The 19,136-nt window shown below is 37.6% G+C and overlaps 1 protein-coding gene across 2 annotated transcripts in view; it reads left to right on the top strand.

Annotated features, from left to right (window-relative positions):
- The window catches only part of srpk1a (SRSF protein kinase 1a), a 43,769-nt gene that overhangs the window by 13,407 nt on the left and 11,226 nt on the right, over window positions 1-19,136 (top strand). For both annotated transcript variants that reach the window (XM_056261015.1, XM_056261014.1), the window contains exons 6-7: window positions 18,380-18,467; window positions 18,737-18,843. In XM_056261015.1, the coding sequence (XP_056116990.1) occupies window positions 18,380-18,467; window positions 18,737-18,843 (195 nt within the window). The remainder of the gene's footprint in view (window positions 1-18,379; window positions 18,468-18,736; window positions 18,844-19,136) is intronic.

The following is a 19,136-nucleotide window of genomic DNA, read 5'->3' as shown; positions in this document are numbered from 1 at the left end:
TTTGTTACTGTAGATAAAACTAACCCCCCCACTTTTGTCAAAAGCATTTAGAAAGTGACACACTTCCTGCTGCCAGTTGGTGGCGCTATAACTTTGACTCACAATAGTCACATCCATGTGATCGGCCTCTTACAGCGAACACACTGTTGAAGTTTCATCAAGATCAGTTAATGTATGCAGAAGTTATAACACACTTCCTGTTTCCATTATTCGCCATAAATTCGTTTCCTCGCCACGGCCAAACCGTTCGAGATATGAAAAATCCCCTGGCAATTTTTCATCCTCAATGTCTTGACATCATGCTGACCGAGTTTCCTTGCGATTGGTTGAATTCTCTAGGAGGAGTATATCGAATTCCAGGGGCATACGCTTCCAAACAAACCATAATAGCCGACTTCCTGTTGGGCTGGGGTAAAAAGTAAAAGTACAAAGGATATATGAACCGATGAGATCTATATGTGTACCGAGTTTCATATTATTACATGGAAGCGTGTTTGATTTATGGACCAAGTTTTCGGACCCCGTTCCAGGGGGCGCTGTCGAGCCCCCCTGCCACGCCCGGGTACCAGCTTCAGCCCGGCCCTGATGGCCGCGGGTTCTGACCAGTGTGCAAAGTTTCAAGAGTTTTCGTGCACGTTAAGAGCCCCAAAAGTGCCCGAATAGTCGATAAAATAATAATAATAATAATAAATATAGCTGCGAGCAGCGATTACGGGCCCAAGCCGGTGGCACCGCAACCCCGGTGCCTTTAGTTACCTAAAGGCACCGGGGTGGCGGTACCACCGGCTTTGGCCCTTCATCGCTGCTCGCAGCTATATTTATATATATATATATATATATATATATATATATATTAGGGGTGGAACGGTACATGTATTCGTACCGAACCGAAACGGTACGGGCGTCACGGTTCGGTGCACGAATTTACACGGAGAATACACGGTATAAAAATAAATAAAACTCGCGTGAAAATTAATTAATGTAATGCGGAACTACCGTTAGATACGCGGGTTCTTTAGGGACACATAATCTGTACCATCGGCTTAGCTCTGACGCGCGTTCACTTCAAACGTTGGCTTTATACGCGCGTCCTATTCGCTTTGGACTAGCGTCGAACTAGACGCGAATTTGACGCTCTATTCGTGTTTGGTGTGACCGCATAATGAACAGGCTGCGATGTCAAGATTGCAATGCTGGAGTGTGTGTTGTGTGTGTGTGTGTGTGTGTGTGTGTGTGTGTGTGAGAGAGAGGCGCGGCCGCGATCGAACAGTGGAAACATAAAAAACATACTCCGTCATTTTGTTCATACAGATCATTAAACCTGCAAAGTGTTTACTTATATTTGTGTACACTCGCAATAAAACACAACATTGTGCTTTTGTCACACTGTAAACTCTTGTCAAACTGTAACCTACAACTGTCACCCAACCAAAATCTCTCTCTCACACAGACACACACACACACACACACACAAAAGTTTTAAAAGCAAAACATATTTATCCAACTCCATTTCAAAACAGTCTGTGGGTCCCATCATCTTTTGGACATTCGTCATATCGCATTGGTTTTCATTTCTTGTCCTCGGAGCACTAATCTTACACATTCTACATTGATTAAAAAAGAAAATCGAATGCGTTTTTAAATGGTAGTTTTATTTTATACAGAAATCAATTATTTATAATTCAGATGAGAATAATGTTAAATTGTTAATTCATAATGTTAACTAAAATTAAGGAAAACAAATATATTGATCTGAAATATAGCAAATTAATTTTAAATTAATTCAGGTACAATTACCAAACATATCGCAAGGTATTTTTGTCTTTTTATTAATTTAATTAATAAACGAATTATATAAAACTATTGTCAGTGCACTACAAATAAACTGGTTCTATGCCTTTATTAATAAAACTTATTTAAAAAATACAATGCCTTCTGCATTTTTGTTTTGCTTTTCCCTCCATTGTACCGAAATCGTACCGAACCGTGATGTTTGAACCGAGGTATGAACCGAACCGTGACTTCTGTGTACCGTTCCACCCCTAATATATATATATATATATATATATATATATATATATAAAGCCGGTGGCACCGCCACCCTGGTGCCTTTAGGGTTATTGTGCACGACGTGCAAAAACGTAACCCTGCTTTGACTGTCGAAAAGAAGTGTGCTGTAGAGCTTGTATCAGTGTGGGCTCTGCAAAAGTGTGCATTGAGGGCACATATCAACCACAAAGTATGCGAGAGCAACCTTCTGAAAGGTCAGGTCTACATCCAGGTCTACATCTGCCGTGTGTTTACATCATAGTAGTGAAGTTTGAAGCAATCAGGTGATTTCAAAGCTTTTTGAAAGTGACAGACTTCCTGCTGCCAGTTGGTGGCGCTATAACCGGGGTGGCGGTGCCGCCGGCTTTGGCCCTTTCATCGCTGCTTGCAGCTATATTTATATATATACACACACAAACACACACACACACACACACACATATATATATATATATATATATATATATATATATATATATATATATATATATATATAAATATATATATATATTGTTTTTTTAAGAGACAAGACAGAATATTACTTGCCTGATCTGATTAGAAAAATAGTGTTTGTGTGTGTGTGTGTGTGTGTGTGTGTGTGTGTGTGTGTGTTTGTGTGTGTGTGTGTGTGTGTGTGTGTGGCGTAATTGAACAATGTAGACATAAAAACATACTCCGTCCTTTTGTTCATACAGGACATTATTCAAACTGCAAAGTGTTTACTTATATTTGTGTACAATCACAATAAAACACAACATTGTGCTTTTGTCAAGCTATAAACTCTTGTCAAACTGTAAACTACAACTGTCACCCAACCAAAATCTCTTACACACACACACACACACACACAGTTTAAAAGCAAAAAATATCAAACAATCCTATTTAAAAACAGTCTGTGGGAGCCATCTTTTGGACATTCATCATATCGCATTGGTTTTCATTTCTTGTCATCAAACAGAGCCCTAATCTGTTTATTTTTTCAGTTACACATTCTACATTGATTAAAAAAGAAAAATCAAATGTGTTTTTATTTTATAGAGAAATAAATAATCTATCATTCAGATGAGAATAAAGTTAGTGTTAGTTCAAATTTTAAGGAAAACAAATATATGATCTGAAATATAGCACATTCATTTAAAATTCATTCAGGTTCAATTACCAAACATACAATCTTAATGTAATTTAAAGCAAACAATACATTTAAAATATATGGGTTGTATGACTATTTTTTTATATAAAAAGATATATATCCAAAAAGACAAGGCCTAAAGTTTAACAAGGGTTAAACTCTTATCACTGTAACAGACACAATCACACACACACACACACACAAGTCAAATCACTTACATTTTACATGCAATATTGACTTTTTTTCTGTTTCAGCAGCGAAAATAGTTAAACAAAGATCACAGCAGAACCATCGCGCATCTCACAGCAACGCGTTCTCATTACTGAATGATTCAGCATTTTGAACGAATCGGTTGACTCAAAGATTCAATGACCAATCAATCCATAAACATCTATCTCATTCATGAATGACTCAGTCGTTCAAACGAATGAATCAATGACTCGCTCATTAAGACGGTCGCCTGGCGACACCTAATGACGGTTTAGTGTTATGTTTAAAAGTATCATTCTTTCCAACGATTGTTAATTAACTCATATTTGAAACATAAGCTATATTTATATATATACATACATATACACACACATACACAAAAATAAAATAAAAACACATTTGAAACGTGTTTGCTTACTAAATTGTGAGCTGAACGAAAGTTGCAGCAAATATCAGCAACAGGAGTCAAATTTCATTAATCACGAGAGTGAAGAGCTGACTGAAAAGATGATGACGGAATAGGCTATTTTATGTAAAAACGCCTATTTAAGCGAATCTGTCATTGTACTCTTTTATTGTTGTGTTTTCCGTGAAAAATAATAGACTATTGAACTCACAATTCAAGCAATCGGCCCCCGAAATTGCACTAATTTTAGTGACACTAAAAAGTATGCGGCTGCACTGGCATTCATAATGGTGCGCGTCCATGGCGACGAGCGAGCAGAACAGAGCGAACGTTTAGTTAATTTCTACTTCCATAGGAATTCATTCGAGCGCCACCATTTCAATGTCTGTGCGGACGTCCATATTATACTTTCGCTTTCAAGTTAGTGTTTTTAAACCCCCCAGCGGGAGGTTTACACAATTGGTTTACACAATCACACGTTGATTAACCGGTGGGAAAATATTCCCATAGTAACATCCCTAATATATAAATATATATAAATTCAATAGGCCTACCTGATTTTGAACACAAGAGGGCAGTATAGCACTATATATGATTTGGATTATTATTATTTTTGACTAAACAACCATTCTGGCTGTTTTTAAACTTAAAAATAATTCTTAAATTGAAAAAAAGGAATAAAATGGGTTTAGTTCTAATATTTGTATAATTTTATATAAAAATAAATGGTGTATAATTACATTTTAGAAAGATATGAGACATGCCCTGATTCTTTTTTTGACATTACTTGAATCCCTCAACCATAGCAAAACCGTTTGAGATATTCAATATCTGTTCACAATTTAGCATCTTCAATGTATTTTCATCATGTTGAAAAAGTTTAGCATGAATAAAATAAACTACTTAGGAGGAGTAGCTAAAAACTCAGAATCTGAAATCCACATTCAAACCAAAATATCTGACTTCCTGTTGGTCGTAGCTAATTACGGTAAATTAGAAAGTTGTCCGGCTCGAAGAGTACAATATACATATCGAGTTTTGTTACTGTAGATAAAACTAACCCCCCCACTTTTGTCAAAAGCATTTAGAAAGTGACACACTTCCTGCTGCCAGTTGGTGGCGCTATAACTTTGACTCACAATAGTCACATCCATGTGATCGGCCTCTTACAGCGATCACACTGCTGAAGTTTCATCAAGATCAGTTAATGTATGCAGAAGTTATAACGCACTTCTTGTTTGTTGTTTCTCGCCATAAATTCGTTTCCTCGCCACGGCCAAACCGTTCGAGATATCAAAAATCCCCTCGCAAACTTTCATCCTCAATGTCTTGACTTCATGCTGACCGAGTTTCGTGCCGTTTGTTTGAATTCTCTAGGAGGAGTATTTCACATTCCATTGCGTGTGTTTTACCAACAACCCTAAATAGCCGACTTCCTGTTGGGCTGGGGTAAAATGTAAGAGTGTGAAGTATATATGAAACGAGGAGATCTACATGTGTACCGAGTTTCATATTATTACATGCAAGCGTGTTTGATTTATGGACCATGTTTTCGGACCCCGTTCCAGGGGGCGCTGTCGAGCCCCCCTGCCACGCCCGGGTACCATCTTCAGCCCGGCCCTGATGGCCGCGGGTTCTGACATGTGTGCAAAGTTTCAGAAGTTTTTGAACATGTTAAGGCCTCCAAAAGTGTCCAAAAGGTAGTAAAAAAAAAAATAATAAAAAAAAAATAATAATAATAATATAGCTGCGAGCAGCGATTACGGGCCCAAGCCGGTGGCACCGCAACCCCGGTGCCTTTAGTTACCTAAAGGCACCGGGGTGGCGGTGCCGCCGGCTTTGGCCCTTCATCGCTGCTCGCAGCTATATTTATATATATATATATATATATATATATAAAAAGCCGGTGGCACCGCCACCCTGGTGCCTTTAGGGTTATTGTGCACGACGTGACACAAAATATCTGCTCGCTATCTGCCGAACGGCTCTGGTAGTTCCGCTTCAGCACTGATGATGTTGTAGAAATAGTGCGCTCTGGTTGGTCTGGATTATTCGGGATTTTTTATTTTATACAGAAATAAGTTATTTATAATTCAGATGAGAATAAAGTTAGTGTTGATTAAAATGAAGGAAAACAAATATATTGATCTGAAATATAGCACATTAATTTTAAATGTATTTAGGTTCAATTACCAAACATACAATCTTAATTTAATTTAAAGCAAACAATACATTTAAAATATATGGGTTGTATGCACTTTTTTTTATATAAAAAAAAGATATATATCCAAAAAGACAAGGCCTTAAAGGGTTAAACTCTTGTCACTGTAACAGACGCAATCTCTCTCTCTCTCTCTCTCTCTCTCTCTCTCTCTCTCTCTCTCTCTCTCTCTCTCTCTCTCTCTCTCTCTCTCTCTCTCTCTCTCTCTCTCTCTCTCTCTCTCTCTCTCTCTCTCTCTCTCTCTCTCTCTCTCTCTCTCTCTCTCTCTCTCTCTCACACACACACACACACACACACACACACACACACACACACACACACACACACACACACGTCAAGTCACTTACATTTTAGATGCAATATTGAATAAGCAGAAAAATCGGATTTTCTGCTCTGAAAATATAAATAAGCATAAAAATTGAATAAGCACTTTGAATATTCTAAACAGAATAAGCACTAGTCGCTAATGAATAAGTACTAGTACTTAATGGAATAGATACTAGTATCTAAAAAATAAGTACTAGTAGCATGAAAATAGAGACTAGTAGGTTAAAATGATTAAATGTTAAAACGGCTTGCCATATTGGCTCAGAGAGAGAGAGAGAGAGAGAGAGAGAGAGAGAGAGAGAGAGAGAGAAAATGACCTTTTAGATACTAGTACCTATTAATAGATACTAGTATTTATTCAATAAATACTAGTAATAATAATAATAATAATTCATTACATTTATATAGCGCTTTTCTAGGCACTCAAAGCGCTTCACATGGAAGGGGGAATCTCCTCAACCACCACCAATGGTGTAGTACTAAGTCATTAGATACTAGTACATATTAAATAGATACCAGTACTTATTCATTAGCTACTAATACGTATTCAAAAGAATATCTAAAGAATAAGCACTAGTATCTAAAGAATAGGCACTAGTACTAAAGAATAAGCACTAGTCCCAAATGAATAAGTACTAGTACTTAATGGAATAGATACTAGTATCTAAAAAATAAGTACTAGTAGCATGAAAATAGAGACTAGTAGGTTAAAATGATTAAATGTTAAAGCGGCTTGCCATATTGGCTCAGAGAGAGAGAGAAAATGACCATATTCAAACCACAATATCTGACTTTCTGAGGGTCGGAGCTAATTACTTTAAATTAGAAAGTTGTTCGGCTTGAGGAGAAGAATATACACGCTGAGTTTTGTAACTGTAGGTAAAACTAACTAAGTCATAACACACTTTATATGTCCTTTTTTAGTCATGAAAATTAATTTCCTCTCCGTGGCCAAACCGTTCGAGATATCAAAAATCTGTCCACAATTTAGCATCCTTAATGTCTTGACTTCATGCACACCGAGTTTGGCAATGATTGAATGAATTGCCTAGGAGTAGTACTTCAAATTCCACAGCAAGCGTTTTCCAAACAACCCATAATAGCCGATTTCCTGTTGGGCTGGCGTAAAACTTGACCAGGGGAAAGATGTTCGGCCCGATGAGATCTATATGTGTACTAAGTTTCATATTAATTCATGCAAGTGTGTTGGATATATGGACCAAATTGTTGGACCCCGTTCAAGGGGGCGCTGTTGAGCCCCCCTGCCACGCCCGGGTACCAGCTTCAGCCCGGCCCTGATGGCTGTGGGCTCTGACCTGTGTGCAAAGTTTCAATAGTTTTTGAGCACGTTAAGAGCCCCAAAAGCCCCTGAAACCTTGAACTCCATTAAAAGCAATAGACAAATCCCTCACACACAGAGACGAAGAGAGAGGGAGAGAAAATTCTCAGGGTTGTATGCTATTTTTTTATATATAAAAAGATATATATCCAAAAAGACAAGGCCTAAACTTTAACAAGGGTTAAACAATCACTGTAACAGACACAATCACACACACACACACACACACACACACACACACACACACACGTCAAATCACTTACATTTTAGATGCAATATTGACTTTTTTTCTGTTTCAGCAGCGAAAATAGTTAAACAAAGATCACAGCAGAACCATCGAGGATCTCACAGCAACGCGTTCTCATTACTGAATGATTCAGCATTTTGAACGAATCGGTTGACTCAAAGATTCAACGACCAATCCATAATCTGTCTCATTCATGAATGACTCAGCCGTTCGAACGAATCGTTTGAACGAATGAATCAATGACTCGCTCATTAAGACGGTCGCCTGGCGACACCTAATGACGGTTTAGTGATATGTTTAAAAGTATCATTCTTTCCAACGATTGTTAAACATAAGCTATATATATATATATATATATATATATATATACACACATATGTATACACAAAAATAAAATAAAAACACATTTGAAGCGTGTTTGCTTACTAAATTGTGAGCTGAACGAAAGTTGCAGCAAAGATCAGCAACAGGAGTCAAAATTCATTAATCACGAGAGTGAAGAGCTGACTGAAAAAAATGATGATGGAATATTTTGTGTAAAAGCGCCTATTTAAGCGAATCTGTCATTTACTCATTTGTTGTTGTGTATTACCTGAAAACCGGAAACAATCGGCCCCCGATATGGTGCTAATTTTAAAGTGACACTAAAAAGTATGCGGCTGCACTGGCATTCATAACGGTGCGCGTCCATGGCGACGAGCAAGCAGAACAGAGCGAACGTTTTTTCATTTCCACTTCCATAGAAATTCATTCGAGCGCACTGCGAGCGCCACCACTATGTCCGTGTGGACGTCCTTACTTTACTTTCACTTTTATATTAGCGATTTAAAAGGCCTCGCTGGTGTCTAACGTCGATTAACCGGTGGGAAAAGATCCTCACAGCCACATACCTAATATATTTATATTTAATTACAATAGCCATACCTGATAAAAAAAGTTTTATGTACTGAGTTGATATCATTTTGGACACAAGAGGGCAGTATAGCCCTTTGTATTACTTGATGTATTTATTTTTTAACTGAATAGCACATTCTGGCTGTTTTTAAACTTGTACATTATTCTTAAATTGAAAACAAGAATAAAATGGGGTTAGTTCTGATATTTGTGTAATTTTATCTAGAAATAAATGGTGTATAATTAATTTTTTAGAAGATATGAGGCTTTTAGTGTTTACTTTTTTGACATGACTTTAATCCCTCGCCATAGCAAAACAATTTGAGATATTCAATAGCCATTCACAATTTAGCTTCTTTAATGTATTTTCATCATGTTGAAAAAGTTTGGTGGGAATTGAATAAACCACTTAAGAGGAGTGGGTAAAAAATCAGAGGCTTTTTTAGCCAAAAATCCACATTCAGACAAAAATATCTGACTTTCTGTTGATCCGAGCTAATTACGGTAAATTAGAAAGTTGTCCGGCTCGAAGAGTACAATATACATATCGAGTTTTATTACTGTAGATAAAACTAACCCCCCCCCTTTTGTCAAAAGCATTTAGGAAGTGACACACTTCCTGCTGCCAGTTGGTGGCGCTATAACTTTGACTCACAATAGTCACATCCATGTGATCGGGCTCTTACAACGAACACACTGTTGAAGTTTCATCAAGATCAGTTAATGTATGCAGTAGTTATGACACACTTCCTGTTTCACGTTTCTCGCCATAATTTTGTTTCCTCGCCACGGCCAAACCGTTCGAGATATCAAAAATCCCCTCGCAAACTTTCATCCTCAATGTCTTGACTTCATGCTGACCGAGTTTCGTGCCGTTTGTTTGAATTCTCTAGGAGGAGTATTTCACATTCCATTGCGTGTGTTTTACCAACAACCCTAAATAGCCGACTTCCTGTTGGGCTGGGGTAAAAAGTAAGAGTGTGAAGTATATATGAAACGAGGAGATCTACATGTGTACCGAGTTTCATATTATTACATGCAAGCGTGTTTGATTTATGGACCATGTTTTCGGACCCCGTTCCAGGGGGCGCTGTCGAGCCCCCCTGCCACGCCCGGGTACCATCTTCAGCCCGGCCCTGATGGCCGCGGGTTCTGACATGTGTGCAAAGTTTCAGGAGTTTTTGAGCATGTTAAGGCCTCCAAAAGTGTCCAAAAGGTAGCAGAAAAATAATAATAAATATATATATATATATATAAATATAGCTGCGAGCAGCGATTACGGGCCCAAGCCGGTGGCACCGCAACCCCGGTGCCTTTAGTTACCTAAAGGCACCAGGGTGGCGGTGCCGCCGGCTTGGGCCCTTCATCGCTGCTCGCAGCTATATTTATATATATATATATATATATATATATATATAAAGCCGGTGGCACCGCCACCCTGGTGCCTTTAGGGTTATTGTGCACGACGTGACACAAAATATCTGCTTGCTATCTGCCGAACGGCTCTGGTAGTTTCGCTTCAGCACTGATGATGTTGTAGAAATAGTGCGCTCTGGTTGGTCTGGATTATTCGGGATTTTTTATTTTATACAGAAATAAATTCTTTATAATTCAGATGAGAATAAAGTTAGTAGGGCTGCAACTAACGATTATTTTAATAATCGATTAATCTGTCGATTATTTTTACGATTAATCGATGAATCGGATAATAAAAAAAAGCATTAATTTCCAATCCTTTATGAAAAAACAGAACTGACAGTGCAAATTCACCGTGAAAAAAAGTCCAGTGCAAAAAAATAGACTAACCAAAAACATACACATGTATGCTTTACATCTGCCAAATAATATATGCTTTTTAAAAATAAAGTGAGCTGCTGTCAGAACAATAAATAATTGATAAAAAATAAAGAAAAATACCAATCAGAAAACTTAACAGGATTTGTTTGAACGTCAGAACTTGTTCTCTACACCACACTAGCACACACTCACAAACTCTCACACTCACAGATGCACACACTCACAAACTTGTGTTTTGTTTTAGTCAAAGATGTTATAATCTTTAACAAAATGTTTGACATTTTTTAACAAGCAAATGCACCTATTATCATATTACCTATAATAGGTAATAATAATAGCAATAATAATAATTATAAGAGAAGATAATATCTGTAGTCTATCCTAATATTAATTATAAATACAATGTATATAAAATATAAATACAATATTAAATAATATTTTAAAAACAAATACAATGGATTGACCATCTCCTATGGTGTGTAAGGTATTTTGTTTATATACGTATAGTGTTTCTCTGAGTCATTAGAGTAAAGATCGAAAAAATCAGTGCTGCAAATTGTGGAAAAAATATTCCCCTGCCCTTGTAGTGGTAGGCTATTTGGACAGAAAAGAAACTGTTTTCATCGTCTGTCTATCTGATTCAAATCACAGTCAGCTAATTCAGTGGTAAGAATGTAATTGTTATTTTTATTTATATCTTATATAGTAGGCCTAATTATATATTACTGTAGTATGTACCAAATTACCAATGCTCGGACACACTCGGTCTCTCTCTCTCGTGCGCGCGATCTCGGACACACTCGGTCTCTCTCTCTCGTGCGCGCGATCTCGGACACACTCGGTCTCTCTCTCTCTCTCTCTCTCTCTCTCTCTCGTGCGCGGGATCTCGGACACACTCGGTCTCTCTCTCTCTCGTGCGCGCGATCTCGGACACACTCGGTCTCTCTCTCTCTCGTGCGCGCGATCTCGGACACACTCGGTCTCAGACAAGGCCTTAAAGGGTTAAACTCTTGTCACTGTAACAGACACATCTCTCTCTCTCACACACACACACACACGTCAAGTCACTTACATTTTTAGATGCAATATTGAATAAGCAGAAAAATCGGATTTTCTGCTCTGAAAATATAAATAAGCAAAAAAATTGAATAAGCACTTTGAATATTCTAAACAGAATAAGCACTAGTCGCTAATGAATAAGTACTAGTACTTAATGGAATAGATACTAGTATCTAAAAAATAAGTACTAGTAGCATGAAAATAGAGACTAGTAGGTTAAAATGATTAAATGTTAAAACGGCTTGCCATATTGGCTCAGAGAGAGAGAAAGAGAAAATGACCTTTTAGATACTAGTACCTATTAATAGATACTAGTATTTATTCAATAAATACTAGTACTAAGTCATTAGATACTAGTACCTATTAAATAGATACCAGTACTTATTCATTAGCTACTAATACGTATTCAAAAGAATATCTAAAGAATAAGCACTAGTATCTAAAGAATAGGCACTAGTACTAAAGAATAAGCACTAGTCGCTAATGAATAAGTACCAGTACTTAATGGAATAGATACTAGTATCTAAAAATAAGTACTAGTAGCATGAAAATAGAGACTAGTAGGTTAAAATGATTAAATGTTAAGGCGGCTTGCCATATTGGCTCAGAGAGAGAGAGAGAGAAAATGACCCTATTCAAACCACAATATCTGACTTTCTGAGGGTCGGAGCTAATTACTTTAAATTAGAAAGTTGTTTGGCTTGATGAGAAGAATATACACGCTGAGTTTTGTAACTGTAGATAAAACTAACCCCCCCACTTTTGTCAAAAGCATTTAGAAAGTGACACACTTCCTGCTGCCAGTTGGTGGCGCTATAACTTTGACTCACAATAGTCACATCCATGTGATCGGCCTCTTACAGCGAACATACTGTTGAAGTTTCAACAAGATCAGTTAATGTATGCAGAAGTTATAACACACTTCCTGTTTCCATTATTCGCCATAAATTTGTTTCCTCGCCACGGCCAAACCGTTCGAGATATGAAAAATCCCCTGGCAATTTTTCATCCTCAATGTCTTGACATCATGCTGACCGAGTTTCCTTGCGATTGGTTGAATTCTCTAGGAGGAGTATATCGAATTCCAGGGGCATACGCTTCCAAACAAACCATAATAGCCGACTTCCTGTTGGGCTGGGGTAAAAAGTAAAAGTACAAAGGATATATGAACCGATGAGATCTATATGTGTACCGAGTTTCATATTATTACATGGAAGCGTGTTTGATTTATGGACCAAGTTTTCGGACCCCGTTCCAGGGGGCGCTGTCGAGCCCCCCTGCCACGCCCGGGTACCAGCTTCAGCCCGGCCCTGATGGCCGCGGGTTCTGACCAGTGTGCAAAGTTTCAAGAGTTTTCGTGCACGTTAAGAGCCCCAAAAGTGCCCGAATAGTCGATAAAATAATAATAATAATAATAAATATATATATATATATATATATATAAATAAATATAGCTGCGAGCAGCGATTACGGGCCCAAGCCGGTGGCACCGCAACCCCGGTGCCTTTAGTTACCTAAAGGCACCGGGGTGGCGGTACCACCGGCTTTGGCCCTTCATCGCTGCTCGCAGCTATATTTATTTATATATATATATATATATATATATATAAAGCCGGTGGCACCGCCACCCTGGTGCCTTTAGGGTTATTGTGCACGACGTGCAAAAACGTAACCCTGCTTTGACTGTCGAAAAGAAGTGTGCTGTAGAGCTTGTATCAGTGTGGGCTCTGCAAAAGTGTGCATTGAGGGCACACCGGGGTGGCGGTACCACCGGCTTTGGCCCTTCATCGCTGCTCGCAGCTATATTTATTTATATATATATATATATATATATATAAAGCCGGTGGCACCGCCACCCTGGTGCCTTTAGGGTTATTGTGCACGACGTGCAAAAACGTAACCCTGCTTTGACTGTCGAAAAGAAGTGTGCTGTAGAGCTTGTATCAGTGTGGGCTCTGCAAAAGTGTGCATTGAGGGCACATGTCAACCACAAAGTATGCGAGAGCAACCTTCTGAAAGGTCAGGTCTACATCCAGGTCTACATCTGCCGTGTGTTTACATCATAGTAGTGAAGTTTGAAGCAATCAGGTGATTTCAAAGCTTTTTGAAAGTGACAGACTTCCTGCTGCCAGTTGGTGGCGCTATAACCGGGGTGGCGGTGCCGCCGGCTTTGGCCCTTTCATCGCTGCTCGCAGCTATATTTATATATATATATATACACACACACACACACACACACATACATATATATATATATATATATATATACATAAATATATATATATTGTTTTTTTAAGAGACAAGACAGAATATTACTTGCCTGATCTGATTAGAAAAATAGTGTTTGTGTGTGTGTGTGTGTGTGTGTGTGTGGCGTAATTGAACAATGTAGACATAAAGACATACTCCGTCCTTTTGTTCATACAGGACATTATTCAAACTGCAAAGTGTTTACTTATATTTGTGTACACTCGCAATAAAACACAACATTGTGCTTTTGTCAAACTATAAACTCTTGTCAAACTGTAAACTACAACTGTCACCCAACCAAAATCTCTTACACACACACACACACACACACACAGTTTAAAAGCAAAAAATATCAAACAATCCTATTTAAAAACAGTCTGTGGGAGCCATCTTTTGGACATTCATCATATCGCATTGGTTTTCATTTCTTGTCATCAAACAGAGCCCTAATCTGTTTATTTTTTCAGTTACACATTCTACATTGATTAAAAAAGAAAAATCAAAGGTGTTTTTATTTTATACAGAAATAAATAATATATCATTCAGATGAGAATAAAGTTAGTGTTAGTTCAAATTTTAAGGAAAACAAATATATGATCTGAAATATAGCACATTCATGTAAAATTCATTTAGGTTCGATTACCAAACATACAATCTTAATGTAATTTAAAGCAAACAATACATTTAAAATATATGGGTTGTATGACTATTTTTTTATATAAAAAGATATATATCCAAAAAGACAAGGCCTAAAGTTTAACAAGGGTTAAACTCTTATCACTGTAACAGACACAATCACACACACAATCACACACACACACACACACAAGTCAAATCACTTACATTTTAGATGCAATATTGACTTTTTTTCTGTTTCAGCAGCGAAAATAGTTAAACAAAGATCACAGCAGAACCATCGCGCATCTCACAGCAACGCGTTCTCATTACTGAATGATTCAGCATTTTGAACGAATCGGTTGACTCAAAGATTCAATGACCAATCAATCCATAAACATCTATCTCATTCATGAATGACTCAGTCGTTCAAACGAATGAATCAATGACTCGCTCATTAAGACGGTCGCCTGGCGACACCTAATGACGGTTTAGTGTTATGTTTAAAAGTATCATTCTTTCCAACGATTGTTAATTAACTCATATTTGAAACATAAGCTATATTTATATATATACATACATATACACACACATACACAAAAATAAAATAAAAACACATTTGAAACGTGTTTGCTTACTAAATTGTGAGCTGAACGAAAGTTGCAGCAAATATCAGCAACAGGAGTCAAATTTCATTAATCACGAGAGTGAAGAGCTGACTGAAAAGATGATGACGGAATAGGCTATTTTATGTAAAAACGCCTATTTAAGCGAATCTGTCATTGTACTCTTTTATTGTTGTGTTTTCCGTGAAAAATAATAGACTATTGAACTCACAATTCAAGCAATCGGCCCCCGAAATTGCACTAATTTTAGTGACACTAAAAAGTATGCGGCTGCACTGGCATTCATAACGGTGCGCGTCCATGGCGACGAGCGAGCAGAACAGAGCGAACGTTTAGTTAATTTCTACTTCCATAGAAATTCATTCGAGCGCCACCATTTCAATGTCCGTGCGGACGTCCATATTATACTTTCGCTTTCAAGTTAGTGTTTTTAAACCCCCCAGCGGGAGGTTTACACAATTGGTTTACACAATCACACGTTGATTAACCGGTGGGAAAATATTCCCATAGTAACATCCCTAATATATAAATATATAAATTCAATAGGCCTACCTGATTTTGAACACAAGAGGGCAGTATAGCACTATATATGATTTGGATTATTATTATTTTTGACTAAACAACCATTCTGGCTGTTTTTAAACTTAAAAATAATTCTTAAATTGAAAAAAAAGGAATAAAATGGGTTTAGTTCTAATATTTGTATAATTTTATATAAAAATAAATGGTGTATAATTACATTTTAGAAAGATATGAGACATGCCCTGATTCTTTTTTTGACATTACTTGAATCCCTCAACCATAGCAAAACCGTTTGAGATATTCAATATCTGTTCACAATTTAGCATCTTCAATGTATTTTCATCATGTTGAAAAAGTTTGGCATGAATAAAATAAACTACTTAGGAGGAGTAGCTAAAAACTCAGAATCTGAAATCCACATTCAAACCAAAATATCTGACTTCCTCTTGGTCGTAGCTAATTACGGTAAATTAGAAAGTTGTCCGGCTCGAAGAGTACAATATACATATCGAGTTTTGTTACTGTAGATAAAACTAACCCCCCCACTTTTGTCAAAAGCATTTAGAAAGTGACACACTTCCTGCTGCCAGTTGGTGGCGCTATAACTTTGACTCACAATAGTCACATCCATGTGATCGGCCTCTTACAGCGAACATACTGTTGAAGTTTCATCAAGATCAGTTAATGTATGCAGAAGTTATAACACACTTCCTGTTTCCATTATTCGCCATAAATTTGTTTCCTCGCCACGGCCAAACCGTTCGAGATATGAAAAATCCCCTGGCAATTTTTCATCCTCAATGTCTTGACATCATGCTGACCGAGTTTCCTTGCGATTGGTTGAATTCTCTAGGAGGAGTATATCGAATTCCAGGGGCATACGCTTCCAAACAAACCATAATAGCCGACTTCCTGTTGGGCTGGGGTAAAAAGTAAAAGTACAAAGGATATATGAACCGATGAGATCTATATGTGTACCGAGTTTCATATTATTACATGGAAGCGTGTTTGATTTATGGACCAAGTTTTCGGACCCCGTTCCAGGGGGCGCTGTCGAGCCCCCCTGCCACACCCGGGTACCAGCTTCAGCCCGGCCCTGATGGCCGCGGGTTCTGACCAGTGTGCAAAGTTTCAAGAGTTTTCGTGCACGTTAAGAGCCCCAAAAGTGCCCGAATAGTCGATAAAATAATAATAATAATAATAATAATCCTAAGGAAAACAATAGGGCCTTCGCCTTTTCAAGGCTTGGGCCCTAATAATAATAATAATCCTAAGGAAAACAATAGGGCCTTCGCCTTTTCAAGGCTTGGGCCCTAATAATAATAATAATAATAATAATAAATAATCCTAAGGAAAACAATAGGGCCTTCGCCCTTTGGGCTTGGGCCCTAAATAATAATAAATAATCCTAAGGAAAACAATAGGGCCTTCGCCCTTTGGGCTTGGGCCCTAATAATAATAATCCTAAGGAAAACAATAGGGCCTTCGCCTTTTCAAGGCTTGGGCCCTAATAATAATAATAATCCTAAGGAAAACAATAGGGCCTTCGCCTTTTCAAGGCTTGGGCCCTAATAATAATAATAATAATCCTTAGGAAAACAATAGGGCCTTCGCCTTTTCAAGGCTTGGGCCCTAATAATAATAATCCTAAGGAAAACAATAGGGCCTTCGCCTTTTCAAGGCTTGGGCCCTAATAATCCTAAGGAAAACAATAGGGCCTTCGCCTTTTCAAGGCTTGGGCCCTAATAATAATAACAGTATAAAGACAACATTTATTTTAAACATCAAGTCTAAACAAATTAATTTGAATCAAAACTGAAACTGCACAGACGTTGCTTGTGCATCTCTCATTCGGTCCAAAGTTTCCACATTGGCGATGTAGCCTAACATTTGGATGCTTAACTATTTATGTAAAGAAAGCTGCATGCTTCAGTCCCAGTATAGGACTACACATATCAGCATCTTCACATGCGGAGAAATGAAATTGGAATAACAGCAACTCGACAGTAGGCTATGAATGATTGACTGCCTTCATAGTGTACAACAGATAAATTAAATTAAGCCTGTATTTTATTTAGATAATGATCAGGCTTCCAATGTCAAATCTAGCAGTGCTAGAACTGACATATGTGCGCGCACGCGAGACGCCGGCGCGATTACTTGGGATTTTTTCCTCAGCAGTGTAAAGTGGAAACAAAGGAATAATTATTATTTTGGTCTTACAGATAAGAAAAGAGTTCATCATTCAAAACAGTAAAGTGTCCATTGTGTATACATTAAAAATGACTACAAAATGTCATACCTTTTAAAAATAAAGAAAACAACAGGATGCGGGTGCCGTCTCTGTCTCCTTCTGGCGCACGTGCCCCAAAATCAACCAAAACACAGCGAATAGTTGACGCACAGACATACGAAATACAGATATATTATCTATCTAGAAACCTAAGTGTCTACTTTGTATTATTTTACGTTAAATGCATTATATAGCCTAAGTCACTTTGGAATAAATAGCATGTTTTCAGATGATAAAGAAAACACGAATTACAGTCCGGAAAAAACGGTAGGCTGATAGTCCGCGGACCCCACTTTGAGAACCACTGCTCTATATCTATCTCTATATCTATCTATCTATCTATCTATATATATATATATATTTTTTTTTTTTTTAAATTTATTTATTGTTTTTAGGTCAGAAATACAGACCCTGATGATCCAAACAGAGAGATGGTTGTGCAGCTACTGGATGACTTCAAGATCTCAGGGGTCAATGGGACTCGTATCCTTGAATATGAAGAATGTCGTGTGCGTGTGTGTGTAAGAGAGAGAGAAATGGGTCAAGAAGTCTTCAAGCAGGTGTCTCGTGCTATTTTAAGATACCCCAAATTCTTTTACAAGGACACTTGTAAATGCTGACTTTGAAACAGTTAGCAATTATTCTAAGAGAATCTGTTCTGAGATCCTTTTATTTCAGTTAGAACTTCTACATTTATTCCTACCAACAAGGTTCTGTTACAAAAGCGTTAGACCTTTACTTGACTTTTACAGATGTCTGCATGGTGTTCGAAGTTCTAGGGCACCACTTGCTTAAATGGATTATCAAGTCCAACTATCAAGGCTTACCTCTGCCTTGTGTCAAGAGTATCATTCGACAGGTAACACAGCATACCATCACACACATCAGTATATAGATAATTACGGTCTGACTAATTAGCTGCTGTCCTGGATTTACTGGATCAGTTACAGGCAGGGTTTGAAATGAACTTTTTCACTCGCCAGCCAATTTGGCTACTAAATCTTTAAGTTATCAAGCCATTCAGAACTTCTCCTAGCAAAAACAAAAATTTCGGAAATAAACCATAATTCCACTCGTCATTGCTTAGATTTAAATATATTATTTATTATTAAATCTGATTCATTGTATTGCTTTTAGCTTTATGACAGTCAA

The sequence above is a fragment of the Rhinichthys klamathensis genome, unplaced genomic scaffold (genome assembly GCF_029890125.1).
Source record: "Rhinichthys klamathensis goyatoka isolate OS25496 unplaced genomic scaffold, OSU_Roscu_1.1 h1tg000180l_1, whole genome shotgun sequence".
Taxonomy (NCBI): domain Eukaryota; kingdom Metazoa; phylum Chordata; class Actinopteri; order Cypriniformes; family Leuciscidae; genus Rhinichthys; species Rhinichthys klamathensis.
This window is presented reverse-complemented; position numbering and strand designations above follow the sequence as displayed.